The sequence below is a fragment of the Xenopus tropicalis genome, chromosome 9, assembly GCF_000004195.4.
Source record: "Xenopus tropicalis strain Nigerian chromosome 9, UCB_Xtro_10.0, whole genome shotgun sequence".
NCBI lineage: Eukaryota > Metazoa > Chordata > Amphibia > Anura > Pipidae > Xenopus > Xenopus tropicalis.
The window spans coordinates 76,342,455-76,364,479 of NC_030685.2; the positions used below are offsets into that span (position 1 = coordinate 76,342,455).

Genomic DNA, 22,025 nt, shown 5'->3' on the forward strand with positions numbered 1-22,025 from the left:
TACCTATCTATAGGGTTGCCACTCTATCTATAGGGTTGCCAGCATTACAAATTTACCAGCAATATATCTGTTAGTAAATTTGTATGGGTAGGAACCCTACCTATAATCCCTCCCTTTCCTGACTCTCTCCGTGGCACATCACCCCCTTTTATATAGAGGCAAGCCTTTGCCCCACCCATTTCCCTGCTCCATCCGCCCATTTCCCGTCTCCATCTGCCTATTCCCATGCATAGCTTGCCCATTATCCTCACTGCCTGCCTCCCATCTAAAGTAGCAACCCTACCTCCCTACAGTAGATACTGGTAGTGCTACAATTATTCTAGTATTGTAGATCTGATATTTCCCATTATAAAAAGTACCAGCGCACAACAAACTGATGAAGCTTTACTTTATGACATGGCCGCTGCTTACAAACATATCAGGAACAGTGCCCAACACAGAACAGTGGAATTCCCCAAATTTTAGCCACTACAGCAGAAGCACTTTACATAGACAGTTCAGCATCAGCCCCCAGTCCAATCTCAGTCCCACAGGAGCCAATTACACTGTATAGTTTTGGTGTGACCCCCCCCGATGGAATCTGCACACACATAGGGGGCAGATTTAAGAACACAGATGCTAAATTTCAACCCTTACTAGCCAATTCAATTCCTAATCATTAGTAAACTGATTGGTTGCTATTGGCAACTGCATGTGTGCAATTTAACACGTGTTAGTAAATCTGCCCCAGTAACTCCTTAAAAAAAGTGTCTGGTCAGAATCAAACACAGGACCCCCCCCCCGCCGATAACAAAAAGAACATTTCAGCACTTGTACTGAATCTGATGGCAGTGCAAAGCTACCAGCAAACATTTCCCCAACCTCTCATCTTTCAGTTGTCGATGATGTACAAACAAAGACCTGATTAGTTACTATGGGTGTAATTTTGCATCTATATTAATCACTGGACACTTATTGCCCCTAAATTTCTTCCTAGGCAGAACTGTGAGCTGCCCCAGATTGCACTCTGGATATCAGAAACAATCCTGTCAGTGTACAAAGCCGTATTGGCCCCACCCGGTGCCCCGGTGCTAGTATTGTTTCCCTATGTACTGCTGGTGGAGGTAATGCAGAATAGGTGCGTATTTATCTGTGTATTTACCTGCTGTGCAATAATAATAATCCCTTCCTGAAACTATTTATTGGGTATAAAAGTCCTTGCTTGGCAGGCAGCCTTGTGCCTTTGTATAAGTATTGAATCTAATATCCAGGAACTCTTTATCCAGAAAGCTCCATATTCCATAAGCAAACCTATCTTATACAGTGTCAGATTCAGGGCCGGAACTAGGGGTAGGCACAGGAGGCACAGGCTTAGGGTGCCATGATTGGGGGGCAATAGGCATGTACCCCATGTACCCTTAGTTTGGGCCCTTGTTCCCCCACTGGCTGCTCTTTATCTCCCTTCTGCCCAAGTAGCCAATGTCCACACACACTTGCTTGTTTGTGCAGGCACAGTGGGGGCAAAGTGGGCAGCTGGCTTGCCTAGGGCACCTGTCCGGCTCGGTCTGCCGCTGGTCTTATTTCCTGTTCCTTATTTCATATTAAAACTGTGCTGTTTCTATGAAGGTAAATCAGCTGCATAAACATTGGTGTTGTTAATAGACTCATTATCCAGAAAACCCCAGGCTGCAAGTATTGCAGATAGCAGATCTATACCTGTATTGTCCTGTAACTGTTAGGGTGAAGACACACAGAGCTACTGAGTAGCAGCTACTTGTCACGGCTACTAAACACCAGAAAATCCCCTGCCATAGACAATACTGAGAATTGCCTCTGCTAAAACACACCTAGAGATAAGTATCAGTAAATGATCAGCATTGTCTATTTTAGTAGCCACAACAAGTAGCTGCTACTAGTAGCTCTGTGTGTCTTCACCCTTAGATGATTCCTAAGCTCTGATATCCTTAATATTCCCATAGTGGGTGCCCCTATCTATAGTATAATAAGCAGTAATGATTTCAAACAAGACCCTCAGCTGCTATAAGAATTAATCCATATTCACAAGGGCTGAACCCCACATTCATACCCTAAACATCTACCCCCCTCTATATTAACAATAATAAATCTGTTTTATATGACACTCCATTTGTGATTCACAAAATCACAATTTTTCAGAAAAGTTCCCTATATTATTGTGACTCCAGTTAGATCCAACTCTGTTGTTCCGACTCTCTCTTTACATAGTCGCAGGACTCTCTTTCTTTCTATACTATATTCCAGTTAAAAGGGACGTTGCGACTTTGTAGCAAGCAGAAAGCACCCACCTGACATGTCCAGTCCCTCCGTGAGCGGCTCAGACGCAGAGACAGCGCTGTATGGGGGAGTTATATGTAACAAAGAGAAAGTGAAAGCGCAGCCGTAGTTACATTCGGTTTCTATTCAGGAGAAACGGAAGGACACACAATATCTCAGCTCGTTTATTAGACAGAATCCTTACCAGACACACACAGATAATACATTTGAAAATTTTCTCAGAAGTTAAGGTTATCGCTGGGAATATTCCTGGACAGTCGGGATTGCGACTCCTGAGCACAGACTGCGCTGCGCTGGGTAAGCAACTGCCTCCCCCTCCCTGTAGGGCTGTGACTGGGTGTATGAGTGAGCATTCTGCCTAATGGCTGTTATGTTACTAACCAGACTGGTGGGACCTTAAAGGAGACATATCCTATAAAAATTATGACTGTACCAGTGAATTATACTCCTCTAGATATAGAAGGATTGGGCTTAAAAAGTTGTGTTTCAAAATGATTTTTTGAGAAATTCCAGAAAAAGCCCACTAGCCCCGCCCATCTGTGCCACTTCCTGCTGGCTGAATTCTCTGGATGAGCTGGGGAGCTGGCGGCCCTCCGTACCCTGCACTGTAGGATAGGAACCAATCAGCAGCTAGGCTGACCTGATAGGGAACTGAAGCCTGTCTGTGCTTGTGTGACTGCAGGGCTGTGATTGGCTCTCCCCCTCCTACTGTGCTTCTGGCAGGGACCGTTAGGACACGCCCACTCTTCATTTCAAACTCGGACAGAGAAGTGAGAGGATCTATAGGGAGCTCCAATAAAGGGGCCATTGTTACAGATAGGGTTAATGTTTAGCCCAAAGGGAAACCAGCACCGGATATTATTCATAATTGCCTACAAAATTACCTTTTTTTCCCATTTATCCAATATGTCTCCTTTAATGGCTACATTGGTTTAGCAGAGCTGCATGTCTGCCACTAATACACAATACTTTTGTGGTTTCTCTACATTTTTTATTTAATTGAGACATTTCTTGTTAAAGTGAAGAATGTTCTCCTCCTATAGAAGGATTGTGCTTAAAAAAGTAGTGTTTTGAGCTGATTTATTTAGAAATTACCCCAAAACCCCACTAGTCCCGCCCAGTGTCGGGCTGAGAACCCAGGGGCCCACCTGAAAACCTTACACCCTAGGCCCACTCTCCAAACAGTTTTTCTCCTTGTCTCCTAGTCTCTTTTATTTACATGCTAGCATCTATTCTTCCATCTATTTCTCCTCTTTGTTTTCATTCAGAAATAGGGAATGACCATGAAACAGGCCAAATGGTCAGGAGCAGGAGAGCCCACCGGGAGTTTTCCTGGTATCCTGATAGGCCAGTCTGACACTAGTCCCGCCCATCTGTTCCACTTCCTGCTGCTCCTTTCCCAGGCTGTGCAGGGGGGCTCACAGCACTCAGCACACTGCACTGTAGGATAGGAACCAATCAGCAGCTAGGCTGACCTGAAGCCTGTCCTTTAGTGATGGGCGAAATGTTTCACCAGGCATTGATTCGCAGCGAATTTCGGCATTTCACCATTGGCGGATTTTTTTGCGAAACAGATGAAAAAATTTGCAGTGCGTCCAAAAATTGTCACCTGCATCAAAACAAATTGTCGTACATCAAAAGAATTGTCGTCCGCGTCAAAAGGATTTTTTTTTTTTTTGGCGTTTCGCAAATCTTGCATCCCTAATTAGAACACGCCCACCCCTCATTTGAAACACAGACTGTGATGTTGCTCCCAGGGGCCTCAAAGCAGGGGCTTATTTTTGAATTCCTGACTTGGGGGCAAGTTTTGGTTGCATTAAACTCAGTGTAAAACCAAACAGAGCCTTCTATAGGCTGCCAATCCACATAGGGGCTACCAAATAGCCAATTATAGCCCTTATTTGCACCCCAGGAATTTTTTCCATGCTTGCGTTGCTCCCAACACCATTTGAATGTAGCTCCCAGGTATAGAAGGTTGGGGATCCCTGCTCTATAGGGAGCTCCAACAAAGGGGCCATTTTTATAGATAATGTTCATTTTTCGACCAAAGTGAAACCAGCACCATATACTGTATTATTCATAACTGCCTACAGAATTAGAGGGTTTTTATTTCATTTATCTAATATGTCTTCTTTAAACATCACATTTACCCAAAAATAATGTTTTCCTAATAAAAGAAAATATAATTCTAATTTTATTTCATTAGGCAAAAATTATTTGAGGGGGTTGAGGTCCTTTAACCTTTTTTTACCGCTTCCTGATTGTTATCATGTGAAATTCGCAGTCAGACTTTATGGCAAATTACAAAAACGTATACAGGCAGCGACAAGAGGTCCTTTCCACTCACCCATTATCAATATATACAGAACATTAAGACATTTTGTACATTGTTACCAAGCAATGCCCCCCCCTCTGGTCACAGCCTCATTGCACCCCCGCCTAATGGCTTAATATTTAGTGGTGGGCACAACCTCCCCTTGTTTGTTATAAATGACAGTAAACCGACTGCCTGGGGGTGCCCTCAGGTCCCTACAAGGGTTACAGGTACAGAAGGCTCAGTAACTTTTCTCTCTGTTATGAAGTTAAATGAAAGTCAAGCTCATTGGAATGTGTTTACCTGTAAAGTGAAAAGAGAAAGAACTTCCAAACTATATTTCTGTAGGATTCTTTGTGATCTCTTTCCCTTCTGCATTATAAAGTACGTTTCCCACTTTCCGCACATTTGCTGTATCTCTGTGGCTATTACTTTTGAATGCAAGTGCAGGATGCTAGTTTGGATACATTGATGATATTCAGAAAGTGATTTGGCCCAGACATGGTCCTTTGCAACTTGTGGGAACAGCAAATGCTCCCTTTTAGCCTACTGCGATGAAATACACAGATACTTGCACAAGGGGACTCTGGATATTCCAGCTGCCTGGACCTGCCAATAACTCCAGGGATCCAAACTAGATAGGCTAAAGGGTAATCATGGTGAAATTTAGGCTGGATATCCAACAGTTCCTAGATGTTACTGTAGGCTCAGCTTGTAGGCTAAATAAGGTGACATCTGGTGAGTGCCTGCTTGGTGGCCTGGAATTTTAGCAAGATCAAGGTCATAGAAAAGGTTTTATATCTTTGACCTTGGTATAAGGTAAGGGAAGCCCTGTCCAAAGTCAGTTGAACTGAAGAAGCTGCTCGGATGAGTAGTGAAACGTCTTCAATGATTACTTAGCAAGTCCAGTTGCTTTAGATTTATTTATACTAGACAGTCCAAAGGTTGGACCACAAAGGTTTTGGACCTAACAAAGCTCTCCCACAGGGCAGCACTGTTTGGCCTTTCCATGTAGAGGCCTCATTGTCCCCAATACCAGATGTTTGAGGAGCTGCATTATATTAAAATGATTATATCAGGCCGGAGGCCATAAAATCTCTTGGAGAGCCACATGCAGCCTGGTGCCTTCTAACCCTGCTATAGAGTGCCAACCTTGCTTCTGCCAAAGCAGTGCCCCCTAGTGTTGCCTCTCTCTTTTCAGGTATCCCTGATAAACTGTTTTATATCTGTTTAGACTATCAACACCATGGATACAAGCATGGAGATGTCCAGAAATCCACTGGGGGAGGATCTGAACAACTCCAAGGTAAAATTCTCACATGAACTTGACCTTTAATAGTTTTAGAGAAGAAAGTGCCTCTTGCCCTGTATCTCTCTTGTCTTTACTTCTACATAGACAAGAATTAGACACTAGAGACACAACGTGTTACCTCAATGGAGTGTTTCCTGGCCAACCTTTCCCTGACAGACCATGTTTCTTTGCAGTAATCTTATGGATCGTTGATCAGTCAATGATCTGGTCTGTTTGCATACCATGTGGACTGCCATTTACCCAACAGCCAGTTGGATACCCATCTTTACTTTCCCATACTTGAATGGGCCAACAGAAAGGTCATTACAGAAGAAGGGTACTTCTGGCCAAAAACTATTGCATGGGATGAAAAAAAAATCTGGTACAGTCCCAGTCTTTACTGAAGAGAAGAATATAACCCCCTTGTTACGGGGGTGCAGATAACATTTATATCTTGGAAATGATTTAGAATATTAAATTAAGTTGATGAAAGTTCCCCTTTAAATACATTCTGAGCATCATTGAAACCTTTAACCAGGAGTACCAAAAAATATAGTGATGTGAACAAAAGCAGTACTATCTGTTTACTGTGGTTATTTTGTTTTCTGTATCTACACAGCAAAGTGAGAAAGAAGACTCGGTGCTTGAGGATATGGATGTAGAAGACCCCACAAAAGAAGGAAATAGTGAAGAAAAGGTAATAAACTATTTATAAACTTTGACTTATTTAGTTGCCAAAACTGAAGTGTTTGCTGCCCTAGAAATGTCTGCATATTTCTGTAAGCCCAGTCTGTAGGCCCAAATAATGTAATGTTGGGAAGAGGTCTCATTTGCTGTTTGTGAAGATTCTCATTCATCCAGGTCATGGTATATCTGTAGTAATAAGTCAAATCAACTGGACTTGCTGTGTTTTTCTTGAAGACGTTTAGCCAGTCATCCGACTGACTTTAGAATTTGCTGGCTGGAGGTATAGCAAGGATGGTTTCATATCATAATGTAGGAAAAGCCCTGACCAAATCTTGGATGACAAAGAGGTCTTAAACCTCAAAAATTCTAATAACCACTGGCATGGAGTCGTACTGTTTAATCTTCCCATGGAGAGAGCCCCATCCAGCCTCTGCCATCTCAAGTCCGACCCCCGTGCTTCTACCAAAACCAAAAGAGCTTCACCTAATGTTGCCTCTCTCCCCTACAGATATCCCTGACTGTGACTTGTGCTCATGATCTGTTTGAGGCTAAAGATGTTCACAGTTTTTGACAACCTTTTATATTTCTGTTTAGTTTAACAGATCCTTGAATGCAAGCATGGAAAGCCGTGGGGGGCTCCAGTCGGAATGTGACCACTGGAAGGTAACATGTTCATATTATTGTGACATATTCATAGTTTCTGAGTGGATTATGCCTCACTCCCTTCCCTCATCTTTGTGTGTCTCCTTTCTAATGTGCTTAATTTATAATGGTTTCTCCATGAATATCTGCTGTACCTTCTTGTTAACCTTCACCAAAGCGCTCATATATTGGGAAGAGGTCTCATTTGCTGTTAGTGAAGATTCTCATTCATCCAGGTTTTGTATATCTGTAATAATAAGTCAAATCAACTGGACTTGCTGTGTTTTTCTTGAAGACGTTTCACCAGTCATCCGACTGACTTTCTCAATTCAGAATTTGCTGGCTGGAGGTATAGCAAGGATGGTTTCATATCATATAATGTAGGAAAAGCCCTGACCAAATCTTGGATGACAAAGAGGTCTTAAACCTCAAAAATTCTAATACCCACTGGCATGGAGTCGTACTGTTTAATCTTCCCATGGAGAGAGCTCCAACCTCTGCCATCTCAAGTCCGACACCCGTGCTTCTACCAAAACCAGAAGATCTTCACCTAATGTTGCCTCTCTCCCCTACAGATATCCCCCGACTATGACTTGTGCTCATGATCTGTTTGAGGCTAAAGATGTTCAACGTTTTTGACAACCTTTTATATTTCTGTTTAGTTTAACAGATCCTTGAATGCAAGCATGGAAAGCCGTGGGGGGCTCCAGTCGGAATGTGACCACTGGAAGGTAACATGTTCATATTATTGTGACATTTTCATATTTTCTGAGTGGATTGTGCCTGACTCCCTTCCCTCATTAATGTGTCTCTCCTTTCTAATGCGCTTAATTGTAATGGTTTCTCCATTATTATCTGCTGTACCTTCTTGTTAACCTTCACCAAAGCTCTCATATGTCTGCGTATTTCTGTAAGCCCAGTCTGTAGGTGCAAATAATGTAATGTTGGAAAGAGGTCTCATTTGTTGTTAGTGAAGATTCTCATTCATCCAGGTCATGGTATATCTGTAGTAATAAGTCAAATCAACTGGACTTGCTGGGTTTTTCTTGAAGACATTTCGCCAGTCATCCAACTGACTTTCTCAATTCAGAATTTGCTGGCTGGAGGTATAGCAAGGATGGTTTCATATCATATAATGTAGGAAAAGCCCTGACCAAATCTTGGATGACAAAGAGGTCTTAAACCTCAAAAATTCTAATAACCACTGGCATGGAGTCGTACTGTTTAATCTTCCCATGGAGAGAGCCCCATCCAGCCTCTGCCATCTCAAGTCCGACACCCGTGCTTCTACCAAAACCAAAAGAGCTTCACCTAATGTTGCCTCTCTCCCCTACAGATATCCCCGACTGGGACTTGTGCTCATGATCTGTTTGAGGCTAAAGATGTTCTCAGTTTTTGACAACTTTTTATATTTCTGTTTAGTTTAACAGATCCTTGAATACAAGCATGGAAAGCCATGGGGGGCTCCAGTCGGAATATGACCACTGGAAGGTAACATGTTCATATTTTCTGAGTGGATTATGCCTCACTTAATGCCCTCATCTTTGTGTCTCTCCTTTCTAATGTGCTTAATTTATAATGGTTTCTCCATGAATATCTACTGTACCTTCTTGTTAACCTTCACCGAATCTCTCATATGTTGGGAAGAGATCTAATTTGCTGTGTGTGAAGATTCTCTTTCATCCAGGTCATGTTATATCTGTAGTAATAAGTCAAATCAATTGGACTACCTGTGTTTTTCTTGAAGACTTCATTTGTAATGGTTTCTCCATGAATATCTGCTGTGCCTTCTTGTTAGCCATCACCAAATCTCTCATATGTCTGGTAGATGCTTTTGTTTTTATTGGATGCTGAAGGTATCTCGGTATAGTTATTGCCTGCTGTGTGATTATTTTTAAACTTTTAAAGGCGCTATGCTATGTTGTGTAGAACTTTCAAAATATAGCAATAGGGTACAAATGCAGCGCTGGTATCTGATTACCTCAACTTTCGAATTCTTTCCCATATCTAAGGAAAAACATGATGCGGCAGATAACCGTAGATCGAACTTAATCATGGAGAAAGTGGATGCAAGTGATGCAAAAATGAAAACTCAGCGGCAGGTGGAAGAACTCGCGAGAAAGCTAGATGGAACTGATGAAGAGAAAAAGGAAAAAGAAAATCTCTATGAGGTAAAGAAGAAACTATTCTTGCTCATTGTCTTATTTAGCTGCCATCATCGATCTGTACATTTAGGGGACTCTTTTCTCTGTTTTTTTCTATGCTATGGGAAAAGATACCCTGTCCTCTCATATAAAGAGTAATCATGTCCCCTCGCAAGCGCCTCTTTTCCAGAGAAAACAACCCCAACCCTGACAGTCTAACCTCATAGTTTAACCCTTCCATCCCCTTTACCAGTTTAGTTGCACGTCTCTGCACTCTCTCCAGCTCATTAATATCCTTCTTAAGGACTGGGGCCCAAAACTGCCCCCCATACTCAAGGTGAGGCCTTACCAGGGACCTATAAAGAGGCAAAATTATATTTTCATCCCTTGAGTATACTATACTATAATATATGTCTCTGAAAAGCTTTAGCGGTTTATTTATCATTTGCCAAGTGATAAGTGCACTAAGGGACATCAATTAACATGCAGAACCCACAGAGCGTGCACCTAGTCCCAGTTCCACCGTAGACACGGAGCCTTGTTCAACTCACAATGCTCTGGAGCCCTGCCCTGTGCCTTGCCCATTTGTGTCACAGAGTATCTGGCCTAGCTATCAGCTTGCCACTTTGACCACATTGTTAGTCTCAATTATAACGATTCATCGATGTTCATTGGTTTCTAATTTTCAATATTTTAGAGAGAAATAAAGGGGCTAAAAACGGAGAATTCAGATTTACAGAAACAGATTCAGGATCTCACAAAAGCCTTTAAAAGGGAGCAACGTGTTTTGGAAGATATAAAGGAGGATCTGCAGGTAAAGACACTCTCCCTTCTGATGTTTCTTTTGGGATCAGAGTAAGTTTTCGCCAAGGCAAATTCTATCGAACTTGTATTAGGCCGCACAGAGCCTGTTGTTAGTTTTTAGATCTGTATAATCTTTGTATTCTGTCTGTCTGGCAGCAGTCTCCATGTAGCCCTCCTGGAGAGTGGCAGTACCCTTATAAGAAGCCAGCTGGGGGTGCATACCAGTCAGGGACCACTTATTAATATAGGGTATGACCTGTAGAACACAGTAAATGATGGCATCATAGGTCTTCCCCTGTATTAGGCATAATGTCTAACATGTACAAACATAAAAATATAATTATAGGTATCAACCCTGTTTTATGCCAATTAGAGGGCTCGTTTATGATCATAGATGCAGTGGGAAATTTGTGTTTTTCCCTGCAGTGAGTTGCGTCTAAAACCACTTGCATCCAAAGCGTCTCTGAAGTCCGTCTTGCCTTCCTTTCCGAATGCTGCGCTGCTGAGTCTATATACGCACAGCACTGTGCAAATCCTGGAACTGCCATTACCTCCTGACCAGGCAGAACGCCAGGGTTCCCTCAGCCCTCTCTATCAATAGGCACAGTGTACTTACAGCTAAAGAATGGGGTGCAGGCATCATTTGCACACCAAACACTGACACTAGATCTGATTTACAGTGAAGCACACACACTTGCGTCCATTTTAACCTCACTGATTTTTTTCTCTGTACCAGGCTGAGATCACATTGCCACAAAAAAACATTAATTTTAAGGTTGAGGAAACCCCCAAGGATGGAGAATCTTCTCCAGACATATCCTACAAGTGCTTTGTTACAATAAATGGTGTCACTATCCTCGAAAGTGGGCAGACTCTTTTGACATTTGAAGACATCGAAGGTAAGACACAAAGCTCAGAACACTACTGGGCTGCTCTCCCAGTTGCCTTGGAACCCAGTTCAACCCCACAAACTCTGTGCCACATAAAGGGTTGAGGGGAGGTTTTTACTGTCAGTGCTGCCTTGGGATCTTCTGCTTCAATTATCCTTCCTGGCTGAATACTGAGCTCTAAACTTGACCCATGACCAATAGTGCTCACTTTGGAACCAAACTCAATGGACTGAAGGGCCTCCTCCAAGAACTGAAGGGAGATCATTATTTTTGAGATAATTATTTTTTGAATGCCCCCAACCCAGCTTTTTTGCCATTCATGTTGATACCATGAGCAGTGTGGATTTTTAAGTTGAAGGACAAATCAGCTAATGATTTCCAACAATGTGATTCCAGTACCAACTGCCAAAGAGCATGGTTGAGTGTAGGATGTAAATGTTAGGTTGAGGGAAACACACTAAAAAAACGGTTTGATATAATAATGGAAGCTTTTTTTGAAACTGATTAGCCAGACATCTGTTAGAGCAGGGATCCCCAACCTTTCTTACTTGTGAGCCACAGTCAATTGTAAAAAAAATTTGGGGAGCAACACAAGCACCAAACAAGTTCACGGGGGTGTCAAATAAGGGCTGTAATTTCCGATTAGGCAGCCTCTATGCAGTTTGGTAGTACTTTTTGTTTTTATTCAACAAAAACAATAAGCCTGAAATTTAAAAACATCCAAGAGATTGGTGAGCGCTATGTTGCCCCCGGGCCACTGGTTGCGGATCACTGTGTTAGAGTTTTGGTGCAGTTTTGCAGCTACCATTGTCTGTCTTAAAACATCTGGATCATTAAACCCACTGTAGCCTAAACAGGCACAACACACCTCTACGACAATCTCTAGCACTGCCATAGCTTCCCTCAGTAGTGGTGGGCAATAAAGCTTGTAGGCAGCCTCTACCTGCCATTTTTAATTTGCAGTTTGAAGGCAAATGATAATATACATGTATCTCAATGCACATGAGAAATTTGTTGGTGCAGTGTTGAAGGAAGAAGTGCAAGAGGATTAAGAGGTGCCTTAATGCTCATTCGAGCAGCACTTCTTCATTGGGTCTGGTTGCACTGTGCAATTTACTACAGATAAAAAATCTGCTACAGGGTGTAAAGGTGGCCATACACGGGCTGATTGTAGCTGCCGATATAGGCCCCTTAGACTGATTTGGCAGCTTATCAGACTGTGTAGGGGCAGGAATGACGGCCTGAAATCGGGAAGATATTGATCGGGCAGGTTAAAAAATTTAGTCGGATTGGGGACCGCATCGGCTTGTCCCCAAACTGACTGCGCCCATTGCCGCCGTTATAATTCGGTTGTTTGGCCCCAGGGCCAAACAATCATATTAGCCTAAATTCTACGCCCACCCGTAGGTGAGGATATCGGGAGAAGATCCGCTCGCTTGGCGACCTTGCCAAGTGAGCGGATCTTAACGTGTATAGCCACCTTTAAACGCAGTATCGGATTCAATTTTTTCCTTAAATATATAGCTTAAGGTAATGAGAAGGACCAGCCAAGAAGAAGTTGCTCTGTATTTGTTTTGGAATGAAACATTACGTATAAAGTTCTTTTAAAAATGTAAAATCGCCAAAGTCTGATTATTTTTACTACTAAAATAACGATGGACTTTTTTCCCCATTGCAGTTGCTAATAGAGTTATTAAAAAAGGAAAATACAAACTCGACTTTGAAAATAAGCCGGTGGAAGTGACCGCCAAACCAGTCACCTTGAACAGGACAACCCAGTTTGAGGTAAACACAAAACCCCAAGGCGGCCCATTCATTTTCCAACAGGCGCCAAGATTCTCCTTGACAATGAATCTCCTTTTTGTTTTGTTATTTTACTTTAGATTAACATGAATATGTCTAAGAAACGTCTGTGTGTTCGCGATCTCCCCCCTGATCTTTCTGATGAGTACTTAAAAGACAAACTGGAGCTGATCTTCTACAAACCAAGCATAGGAGGAGGGGAGATTGAGAGAGTGCAGATTGACGGAAGCAGGAACTTGGCTTTCATTGATTTCCTACAGTCTGGAGGTTTGTATTAATTAATTGAATTAAGTACAGCTATACTTTCACCACCATCTTATCTTCCTATAAACACAACAATAATACACATGAATAAAGAGCTGGAATGTAAGAAAAGTAAAGATGTCCAAGAGCATTATGGGGTTTTTACAATCTAAGTCATTATACTGATTTTTATTGTGGAGCAATAACATGTTTATAACATGATGGTTTGATGGCTTTAGTGTCTATGCCCAACATATTAAAGCCTGGTGGTATGGTGGAATATCTTGGAATGCACATACGAATCGGCCAATGAATGGACAGAAGTGTATCTTTTACTTTTAGATTTCTTCATGTTACAGTTAGGACCTGTAGATACTAATTATATGTTGGTTTACTGCCTTCCTCAACAAATGAGGGGCTATTTACGATGAGCAAAAAGTATGGTGGCTTCCACCTGTTTCTGCGGGGGGTGCAGGACATTGGGACTGTGTAACACAGCGGTACCTGATCTCTCTTACAGTGGTGGAACGGCTGGTGAAACAGAAACACTTTGAGTTTGTTGCTCATAATACTCGTCATCAGATTACAGTGGAACCATTCATAGACAGGGAACTGAATAAACTGCAGGTGAGTATTATCCTCAGAATTATTATTCCTTAGAATTCCTCTTCACACGCTGTATAGAACCTTAGTGCACACAGTTATAACCTAAGAACAGAATTGCAAAACTTTTGGGAGCATCCAAGCAGCTGCCCTGTGTCCTACCGAATGTCAGCACCACATAGTGGAAAGGAGGAGTGAGGGAAATTCAGCTATACACTCCTTATTCACCACTTTACTATGCTGCACCTATAAGATTATAATTAGTAGGTGTGCAAATAGTAGCCTCTAGGATGAGACTGGGGCTGTGGGATAGCAGGTATAGTAGGGAGAGATGGTGCCTATAGTAGCAGTGGGGGGATAATAGCCTCTGGGAAGGGACTGGGGCTGTGGGATAGCAGGTATAGTAGGGAGAGATGGTGCCTATAGTAGCAGTGGGGGGATAATAGCCTCTGGGAAGGGACTGGGGCTGTGGGATAGCAGGTATAGTAGGGAGAGATGGTGCCTATAGTAGCAGTGGGGGGATAATAGCCTCTGGGAAGGGACTGGGGCTGTGGGATAGCAGGTATAGTAGGGAGAGATGGTGCCTATAGTAGCAGTGGGGGGATAATAGCCTCTGGGAAGGGACTGGGGCTGTGGGATAGCAGGTATAGTAGGGAGAGATGGTGCCTATAGTAGCAGTGGGGGGATAATAGCCTCTGGGAAGGGACTGGGGCTGTGGGATAGCAGGTATAGTAGGGAGAGATGGTGCCTATAGTAGCAGTGGGGGGATAATAGCCTCTGGGAAGGGACTGGGGCTGTGGGATAGCAGGTATAGTAGGGAGAGATGGTGCCTATAGTAGCAGTGGGGGGATAATAGCCTCTGGGAAGGGACTGGGGCTGTGGGATAGCAGGTATAGTAGAGAGAGATGGTGCCTATAGTAGCAGTGGGATAATAGCCTCTGGGAAGGGACTGTGGCTGTGGGATAGCAGGTATAGTAGGGAGAGATGGTGCCTATAGTAGCAGTGGGGGGATAATAGCCTCTGGGAAGGGACTGGGGCTGTGGGATAGCTGGTATAGTAGGGAGAGATGGTGCCGATAGTAGCAGTGGGGGGATAATAGCCTCTGGGAAGGGACTGGGGCTGTGGGATAGCAGGTATAGTAGGGAGAGATAGTGCCTATAGTAGCAGTGGGGGGATAATAGCCTCTGGGAAGGGACTGGGGCTGTGGGATAGCAGGTACAGTAGGGAGAGATGGTGCCTATAGTAGCAGTGGGGGGATAATAGCCTCTGGGAAGGGACTGTGGCTGTGGGATAGCAGGTATAGTAGGGAGAGATGGTGCCTATAGTAGCAGTGGGGGGATAATAGCCTCTGGGAAGGGACTGGGGCTGTGGGATAGCAGGTATAGTAGGGAGAGATGGTGCCTATAGTAGCAGTGGGATAATAGCCTCTGGGAAGGGACTGTGGCTGTGGGATAGCAGGTATAGTAGGGAGAGATGGTGCCTATAGTAGCAGTGGGATAATAGCCTCTGGGAAGGGACTGTGGCTGTGGGATAGCAGGTATAGTAGGGAGAGATGGTGCCTATAGTAGCAGTGGGATAATAGCCTCTGGGAAGGGACTGGGGTTGTGGGATAGCAGGTATAGTAGGGAGAGATGGTGCCTATAGTAGCAGTGGGGGGATAATAGCCTCTGGGAAGGGACTGGGGCTGTGGGATAGCAGGTATAGTAGGGAGAGATGGTGCCTATAGTAGCAGTGGGATAATAGCCTCTGGGAAGGGACTGGGGCTGTGGGATAGCAGGTATAGTAGGGAGAGATGGTGCCTATAGTAGCAGTGGGATTATAGCCTCTGGGAAGGGACTGGGGCTGTGGGATAGCAGGTATAGTAGGGAGAGATGGTGCCTATAGTAGCAGTGGGGGGATAATAGCCTCTGGGAAGGGACTGGGGCTGTGGGATAGCAGGTATAGTAGGGAGAGATGGTGCCTATAGTAGCAGTGGGGGATAATAGCCTCTGGGAAGGGACTGGGGCTGTGGGATAGCAGGTATAGTAGGGAGAGATGGTGCCTATAGTAGCAGTGGGGGATAATAGCCTCTGGGAAGGGACTGTGGCTGTGGGATAGCAGGTATAGTAGGGAGAGATGGTGCCTATAGTAGCAGTGGGGGGATAATAGCCTCTGGGAAGGGACTGGGGCTGTGAGATAGCAGGTATAGTAGGGAGAGATTGTGCCTATAGTAGCAGTGGGGGGATAATAGCCTCTGGGAAGGGACTGGGGCTGTGGGATAGCAGGTATAGTAGGGAGAGATGGTGCCTATAGTAGCAGTGGGGGGATAATAGCCTCTGGGAAGGGACTGTGGCTGTGGGATAGCAGGTATAGTAGGGAGAGATGGTGCCTATAGTAGCAGTGGGGGGATAATAGCCTCTGGGAAGGGACTGGGGCTGTGGGATAGCAGGTATAGTAGGGAGAGATGGTGCCTATAGTAGCAGTGGGATAATAGCCTCTGGGAAGGGACTGGGGCTGTGGGATAGCAGGTATAGTAGGGAGAGATGGTGCCTATAGTAGCAGTGGGGATAATAGCCTCTGGGAAGGGACTGGGGCTGTGGGATAGCAGGTATAGTAGGGAGAGATGGTGCTTATAGTAGCGGTCGGGGGATAATAGCCTCTGGGAAGGGACTGTGGCTGTGGGATAGCAGGTATAGTAGGGAGAGATGGTGCCTATAGTAGCAGTGGGATAATAGCCTCTGGGAAGGGACTGGGGCTGTGGGATAGCAGGTATAGTAGGGAGAGATGGTGCCTATAGTAGCAGTGGGGGGATAATAGCCTCTGGGAAGGGACTGGGGCTGTGGGATAGCAGGTATAGTAGGGAGAGATGGTGCCTATAGTAGCAGTGGGATAATAGCCTCTGGGAAGGGACTGGGGCTGTGGGATAGCAGGTATAGTAGGGAGAGATGGTGCCTATAGTAGCAGTGGGGGGATAATAGCCTCTGGGAAGGGACTGGGGCTGTGGGATAGCAGGTATAGTAGGGAGAGATGGTGCCTATAGTAGCAGTGGGGGGATAATAGCCTCTGGGAAGGGACTGGGGCTGTGGGATAGCAGGTATAGTAGGGAGAGATGGTGCCTATAGTAGCATTGGGGATAATAGCCTCTGGGAAGGGACTGGGGCTGTGGGATAGCAGGTATAGTAGGGAGAGATGGTACCTATAGTAGCAGTGGGGGGATAATAGCCACTGGGAAGGGACTGGGGCTGTGGGATAGCAGGTATAGTAGGGAGAGATGGTGCCTATAGTAGCAGTGGGGGGATAATAGCCTCTGGGAAGGGACTGGGGCTGTGGGATAGCAGGTATAGTAGGGAGAGATGGTGCCTATAGTAGCAGTGGGGGGATAATAGCCTCTGGGAAGGGACTGGGGCTGTGGGATAGCAGGTATAGTAGGGAGAGATGGTGCCTATAGTAGCAGTGGGGGGACTGCATGTCTTTTTTTTTACCATGGGGCACATTTAGCACTAAATCAGATGAAGCCCATATATAGGGAGAGGGATCCTTACCACATAATATTGACACCCCATCCATCACCCATCATGTTGCACCCACTACTTTTGAATGGGCAACATTGTTGTGGCTACTGGGAACCATTGCTGACAATATACTGTATAAACTCGAGTATAAGCCTAATTTTTTAGCAACCAAAATGTGCTGAAAAAAGTCACCCTCGGCTTATACTCGAGTCGGGTGCCATGGGTTCCTTTTAGACTAGCACCCTCTCTCCTTTGTGTGCAAATTAGGCCATCCGCAACCAGACCCTCCAGTGCCCTGGCCTAGGCTCCCACTAGCAATACTTATTCCCCCTTACATCTCCTCTGGGACTGGGTCTGCTGCCAGTTTGCCAATGTGCAATGAGCGTGGGGTAGTACTCCTATTGTTTTGTTGACCCTCTTCTCCGCTTACAGAGCTAGTTTACTGTTTTTCTTTGAAATAAATATTAAAAAACATATACCCCACTGATGCCTCAATTAATGTCATTTTATTGGTATTTATTTTGATTATTAAAACTTAGCAGTAGAGGCTGCATTTCCCACCCTAGGCTTATACTCGAGTCAATAAGTTTTTCCAGTTTTCTTAGGTAAAATTAGGTACCTCGTCTTATATTCGGATCGGCTTATACTCGAGTATATACAGTAAATAACTACCTAAATGGTATGACCGTGGGTACTCGTTGGGTGAATAAGGAGCGAATGTGGCTACATTCCGTGTATCTATAGAATTAACTGTGTTTTCCTTGTATAGATGTTTACTGGCTTTTCCCCAAAGTCGGTCCTGCTGGAAGGGATACAGGGAGTTGAGGAAACTGAAGACGACATTCAGGATATTGTGCAGATATTTTTCCAGAAGCCAACCAATGGGGGCGGAGAGGTGGAGCATATTTTGCACTCTCATAACAGGAAACGAGCGGCTGAATTCGAGACCGATCTTAAAGAGGATGCCAATTGTGCCGGACTATAACTCCCAGCCTGATATAAGTTAAATCACGCTGGGAGCTGTAGTCCCGCAACATCAGGGGTGGAATCTGATTGAGAAAACTTTCCCCAGTTCTCCAGACAAGCGGCCCATTTACTGCAAGGTGATACTCTGATGAGTCCTGTACTCCCAGCTCCCTATTCTTTCCTCATGTGATCAGCATTGGAGGCATTAAGCACGTTATTCCAGTGCCGAACACCCAATCAGCATGGCGTCTGTCCCACACTTAATTGTCTCTCCCTATGTAACAAAGCAACATGGCTTATGGTACTGGTGGGCTTGATTCTCATTGGAGCATCCTCCTGCATGTGTAATTAATCTTGGGCTGATATTTTTATTACTCAGGGTGTGCAACGTGACTGCCATTAAGCCAAATAGATATTTAGCAATTTAATGCTACAACAAATAAAAGAGTAAGGAACAATAGTTCCACAAGCCTTAAGTCTAATACTTTATCAGTAGGGCTGCTGCACACTTACATTTCATTGGCCCTCCTACAACTGTCACCTGCATTGGGGTTCTGTACTTCTTAGCAGGGCCCTCTCCTAGTGGGTCCTAGGTTATTAGCCCACTACTCACCTGAGCCCCCTGGGTGATGGACCCTGACAACTAAATAGAATGGGGCTAGGGTTGCCACCTGTCCGGTTTTGACCCAGGACAGCCCTGGTTTCAGAAGGGCTGTCCGGGTCAAAACCTCCTGCCGGTTTTCCAAGTTAGGTAAACCGGGCAAGACTCAATGAGATTGAAGTGGCAATTGGCCAAACGCCGGTCGCTGCTTCATAGCCCCGCCCAGTGATGCCACGACCTGCCTCTTCCACATCCTGTGACGTTACTGCCCCGCCTGTTCCCTCACTGCCCACCCCCTGCCCAGCGACAAAAGCTGGCAGAGGTGGCACTACTAAATGGGGCCAGTTGGGTCGGGGGGTATAGGAGGGTCTGTACTTAAATGGGTAATCCTTTAGCGGAGAGGGTCAGATAAGGGAGGGATTTGTAGCGTATTACAAATTTGCCCACAATAACATTTCCAGTAAATTTGTAATTCCAGCCCCGGCCCCAGCTGGTGATTTACTGGCCGAGTGGTAACCCGACATCATTTACCTTAACTCAATTACACATTGGTTGGAATGTAAACTGCTTTACACTTTGAAATCCAAAATTTTTGGTCAAAAAATTAAATAAGGTTAATGGTAATCCAAGTGCTGATTTGCACCTTCGCTAATTAAATCTGACCAATGACGTGTTTTCTCTAGTGCTGCCAGAACTTTACAAACAAGATTTATCCATTACAACACAAGAATCTTGTGGCAACCAATCGGATTTATGCTCTCAATTTATAATTTATAGTAGAATCAAAGATTGGTTGCCTGAAGTACCTGTACGGGTGCAATTTAGTTTGGAAGTTGGGCTGGGTAACTCCTGGGAGGGGTCACCTTTAAAACAGGACCTATAAAAAATGTACTTTATAGGGTGTCCCCCACCCAGGTTCTTGAACTGAGTCTTCCTTCAGGGTGCAGGGCAGATCAGGGTGCTGTTCATTCTTTCTTGTCACTGGTTAGAATCAGTTTATGTACATTACGTATCTGCAGCCAATAAAGACACTGTGAGATTTCATGGATTCTTGTGCTTTTTATTGTGATACAATTGTTATTTTTTGTAAATATTCCTGTATATAAGAAATAGTATTGCTCTGTGTAAAATGCCATGGCTGCTTAGAAGGGTTAAGCCCCAGGGGAGCTTAATATGTAATGTTTCTACCACAATATACACTGGGGTCAATTAGATCAGCAGCCAATGAACCTGCCTGTATGTTCTGGGAGTGTTGGATGTTGTTCATACAAACTCCTTGCAGATAGATCCCTGCTTGGGACTGACCCGGTACCCCGGGGTCCCCCATATCTGTGTGTTAACAGCAGGGTACAGTATCATTGCCCATTACCCAGTAAGTGTTCCATAGAAATAGCTTGTTCCATTCACAATAAAGCAAGTCCCAGAGTAATAGAATTATCTATAGTACAGCAGTGATAGAACAGAAGGGTACCAGAATATGGAGCTGTCGTAGCAGTTCCAAACATTTTTAATTAATGTCTCCTTTAGTAGGAACATGTATAGAGGCCACTGGAGCCTGACCATCACATACAGCTCCATCAGTGTTTGTGTCTGTTACAGAACACTTATATTTTACAGCTGTATATTAAACAAAACCATTCAGTTATCTAACTTGCCACAAGATGGCGCCATTGGATAAAAGTACATCTTTCTTGACGCATGAAATTCTCTGTATCTCACTGATTAATTGTATACATTATAAACCTCTAGGATGATCAATGCAGGGCAATGCAAATTTTCACATGATAAATGCTGCTTTGTTTGTATCTGCCCTTTTCAGACTGATACAGGCAAGGTCGGACTGGAGGGGTGCAGGGCCCACCGGGGATACCGTCCCAAGTGCCCCCGCCAACCACGTCCCCCGACATGCTCCCCTGAGCGCTCATAAGTGAAAAGTGTCAGGGGAGGACACCGGCGGCTGGGGGAGCAGTAACAGGCATCGGGTCTCGGCCACTGGGACCAGGTTTTTTCCCGGTGGCATTGTCACCCTGGATACAGGTAATTTGGCCATGCCTGCGGGGCAGGTAGATTGAGTCATTTAGTCAAGGCCACCAGCATTTGACCAGTAAGAAAATACATTGAGATCAATCCCTTTATATAATACCACTGCCCTGTTATTTGATTGGCTAAGAGCCAGCCAGGATTGGGTTCCTTATAGTCTGCAGTTAAGAAATGCTTCCAGAATCCATGCAAGTAAATAACAAGCTGCACAGGCTCATTCAGACGCTTCTCTACCAGCTTAAAGGAAAAGTAACACCAAAAAAGCATAATATTTTCAAGTAATTACAACTTTTACCTGTACAGGGCAATAATACATAATATATTAGTACACTTTCATTTTTTGGTGTTACTGTTCCTTTAAAAACACCATGACCTCAGTATAAACAAGCCCCTTCTCCAGCTGCAGTCAGTGTCTCAGGTTTACAGGTAAGGATAATATAATAATATATTATACAGGGCCTTTATCCTGGGACAGGTAGTTCCATTAATTACCTTCTTCTAACATGATTGCTCTGAGAAAAACAGGAAGAAATACAAAATATTTATATTTATTATGAAAACAGGCAAAAATGATGTTCAGCACAAGCCCAATCCATTCAGCTGATGTTCAATAAAGTTGTAAAGTCCCCCTTTATGGTTAAATAAAATATATAACGTAGGTTTGTAGCTTCATTAGATCATTTGTTTTCCTCTGTGTGTGCCAAAGTGAAACCAAAGAGGGAGGTGGCTATTAATGTATTTTCCCCAATAAACCAGAGCCTGTGATTTATGCTCCATTACCGACCCATTTCCTGCGCCTTTAGAATTTACAAGACTTTTTCTGAGAACTTGTTAAAAAGTTTTAAAGCCCCGGAATAAAGAACGAACTTTTATAAACAGGAGTAGAAGGTTAGAGAACTCGTACTCGGCATTTGGTTTCACAGTGGAGGTTCCATTGCAATGTCGCTAAATTCCATCCCTAAATTGCTCTTTAAGAAACTCCTTCTCTTCAGAACTAAACTGAAATCCTTCATGTTGTTGCAGTAGCCTGGTATCTGGTCCTGTTTGGCCTTTATGGGTCAATGACCAAGCCATTGTCAATAGCAGAAAGTATTATGGTCCTATATCAGTATATAAGTTAGACTAGAAGCATGTGAGATGTACTCCCCATCCCTGCTACCAATACACTATATATTTATAAATATTACAATTGGCTATTTAAGCCACTCCCATTA

At 44.0% G+C, this 22,025-nt stretch overlaps 1 protein-coding gene across 3 annotated transcripts; it reads left to right on the forward strand.

Moving 5' to 3' along the window:
- Nucleotides 1-2,408: 2,408 nt before the first annotated feature.
- nmi (N-myc and STAT interactor) lies at nt 2,409-19,819 on the forward strand. Of its 3 annotated transcripts, NM_001032331.1 has the most exon segments (15): nt 2,430-2,589; nt 5,841-5,912; nt 6,517-6,594; nt 7,179-7,247; nt 7,889-7,957; nt 8,649-8,717; nt 9,239-9,397; nt 10,068-10,184; nt 10,911-11,073; nt 12,743-12,849; nt 12,948-13,134; nt 13,631-13,737; nt 17,974-18,841; nt 18,883-19,275; nt 19,305-19,819. In NM_001032331.1, coding segments are annotated over 12 exon segments (1,401 nt in total). In that variant the 5' UTR covers nt 2,430-2,589; nt 5,841-5,852; the 3' UTR covers nt 18,190-18,841; nt 18,883-19,275; nt 19,305-19,819.
- The last annotated feature ends 2,206 nt before the right edge of the window (nt 19,820-22,025 follow it).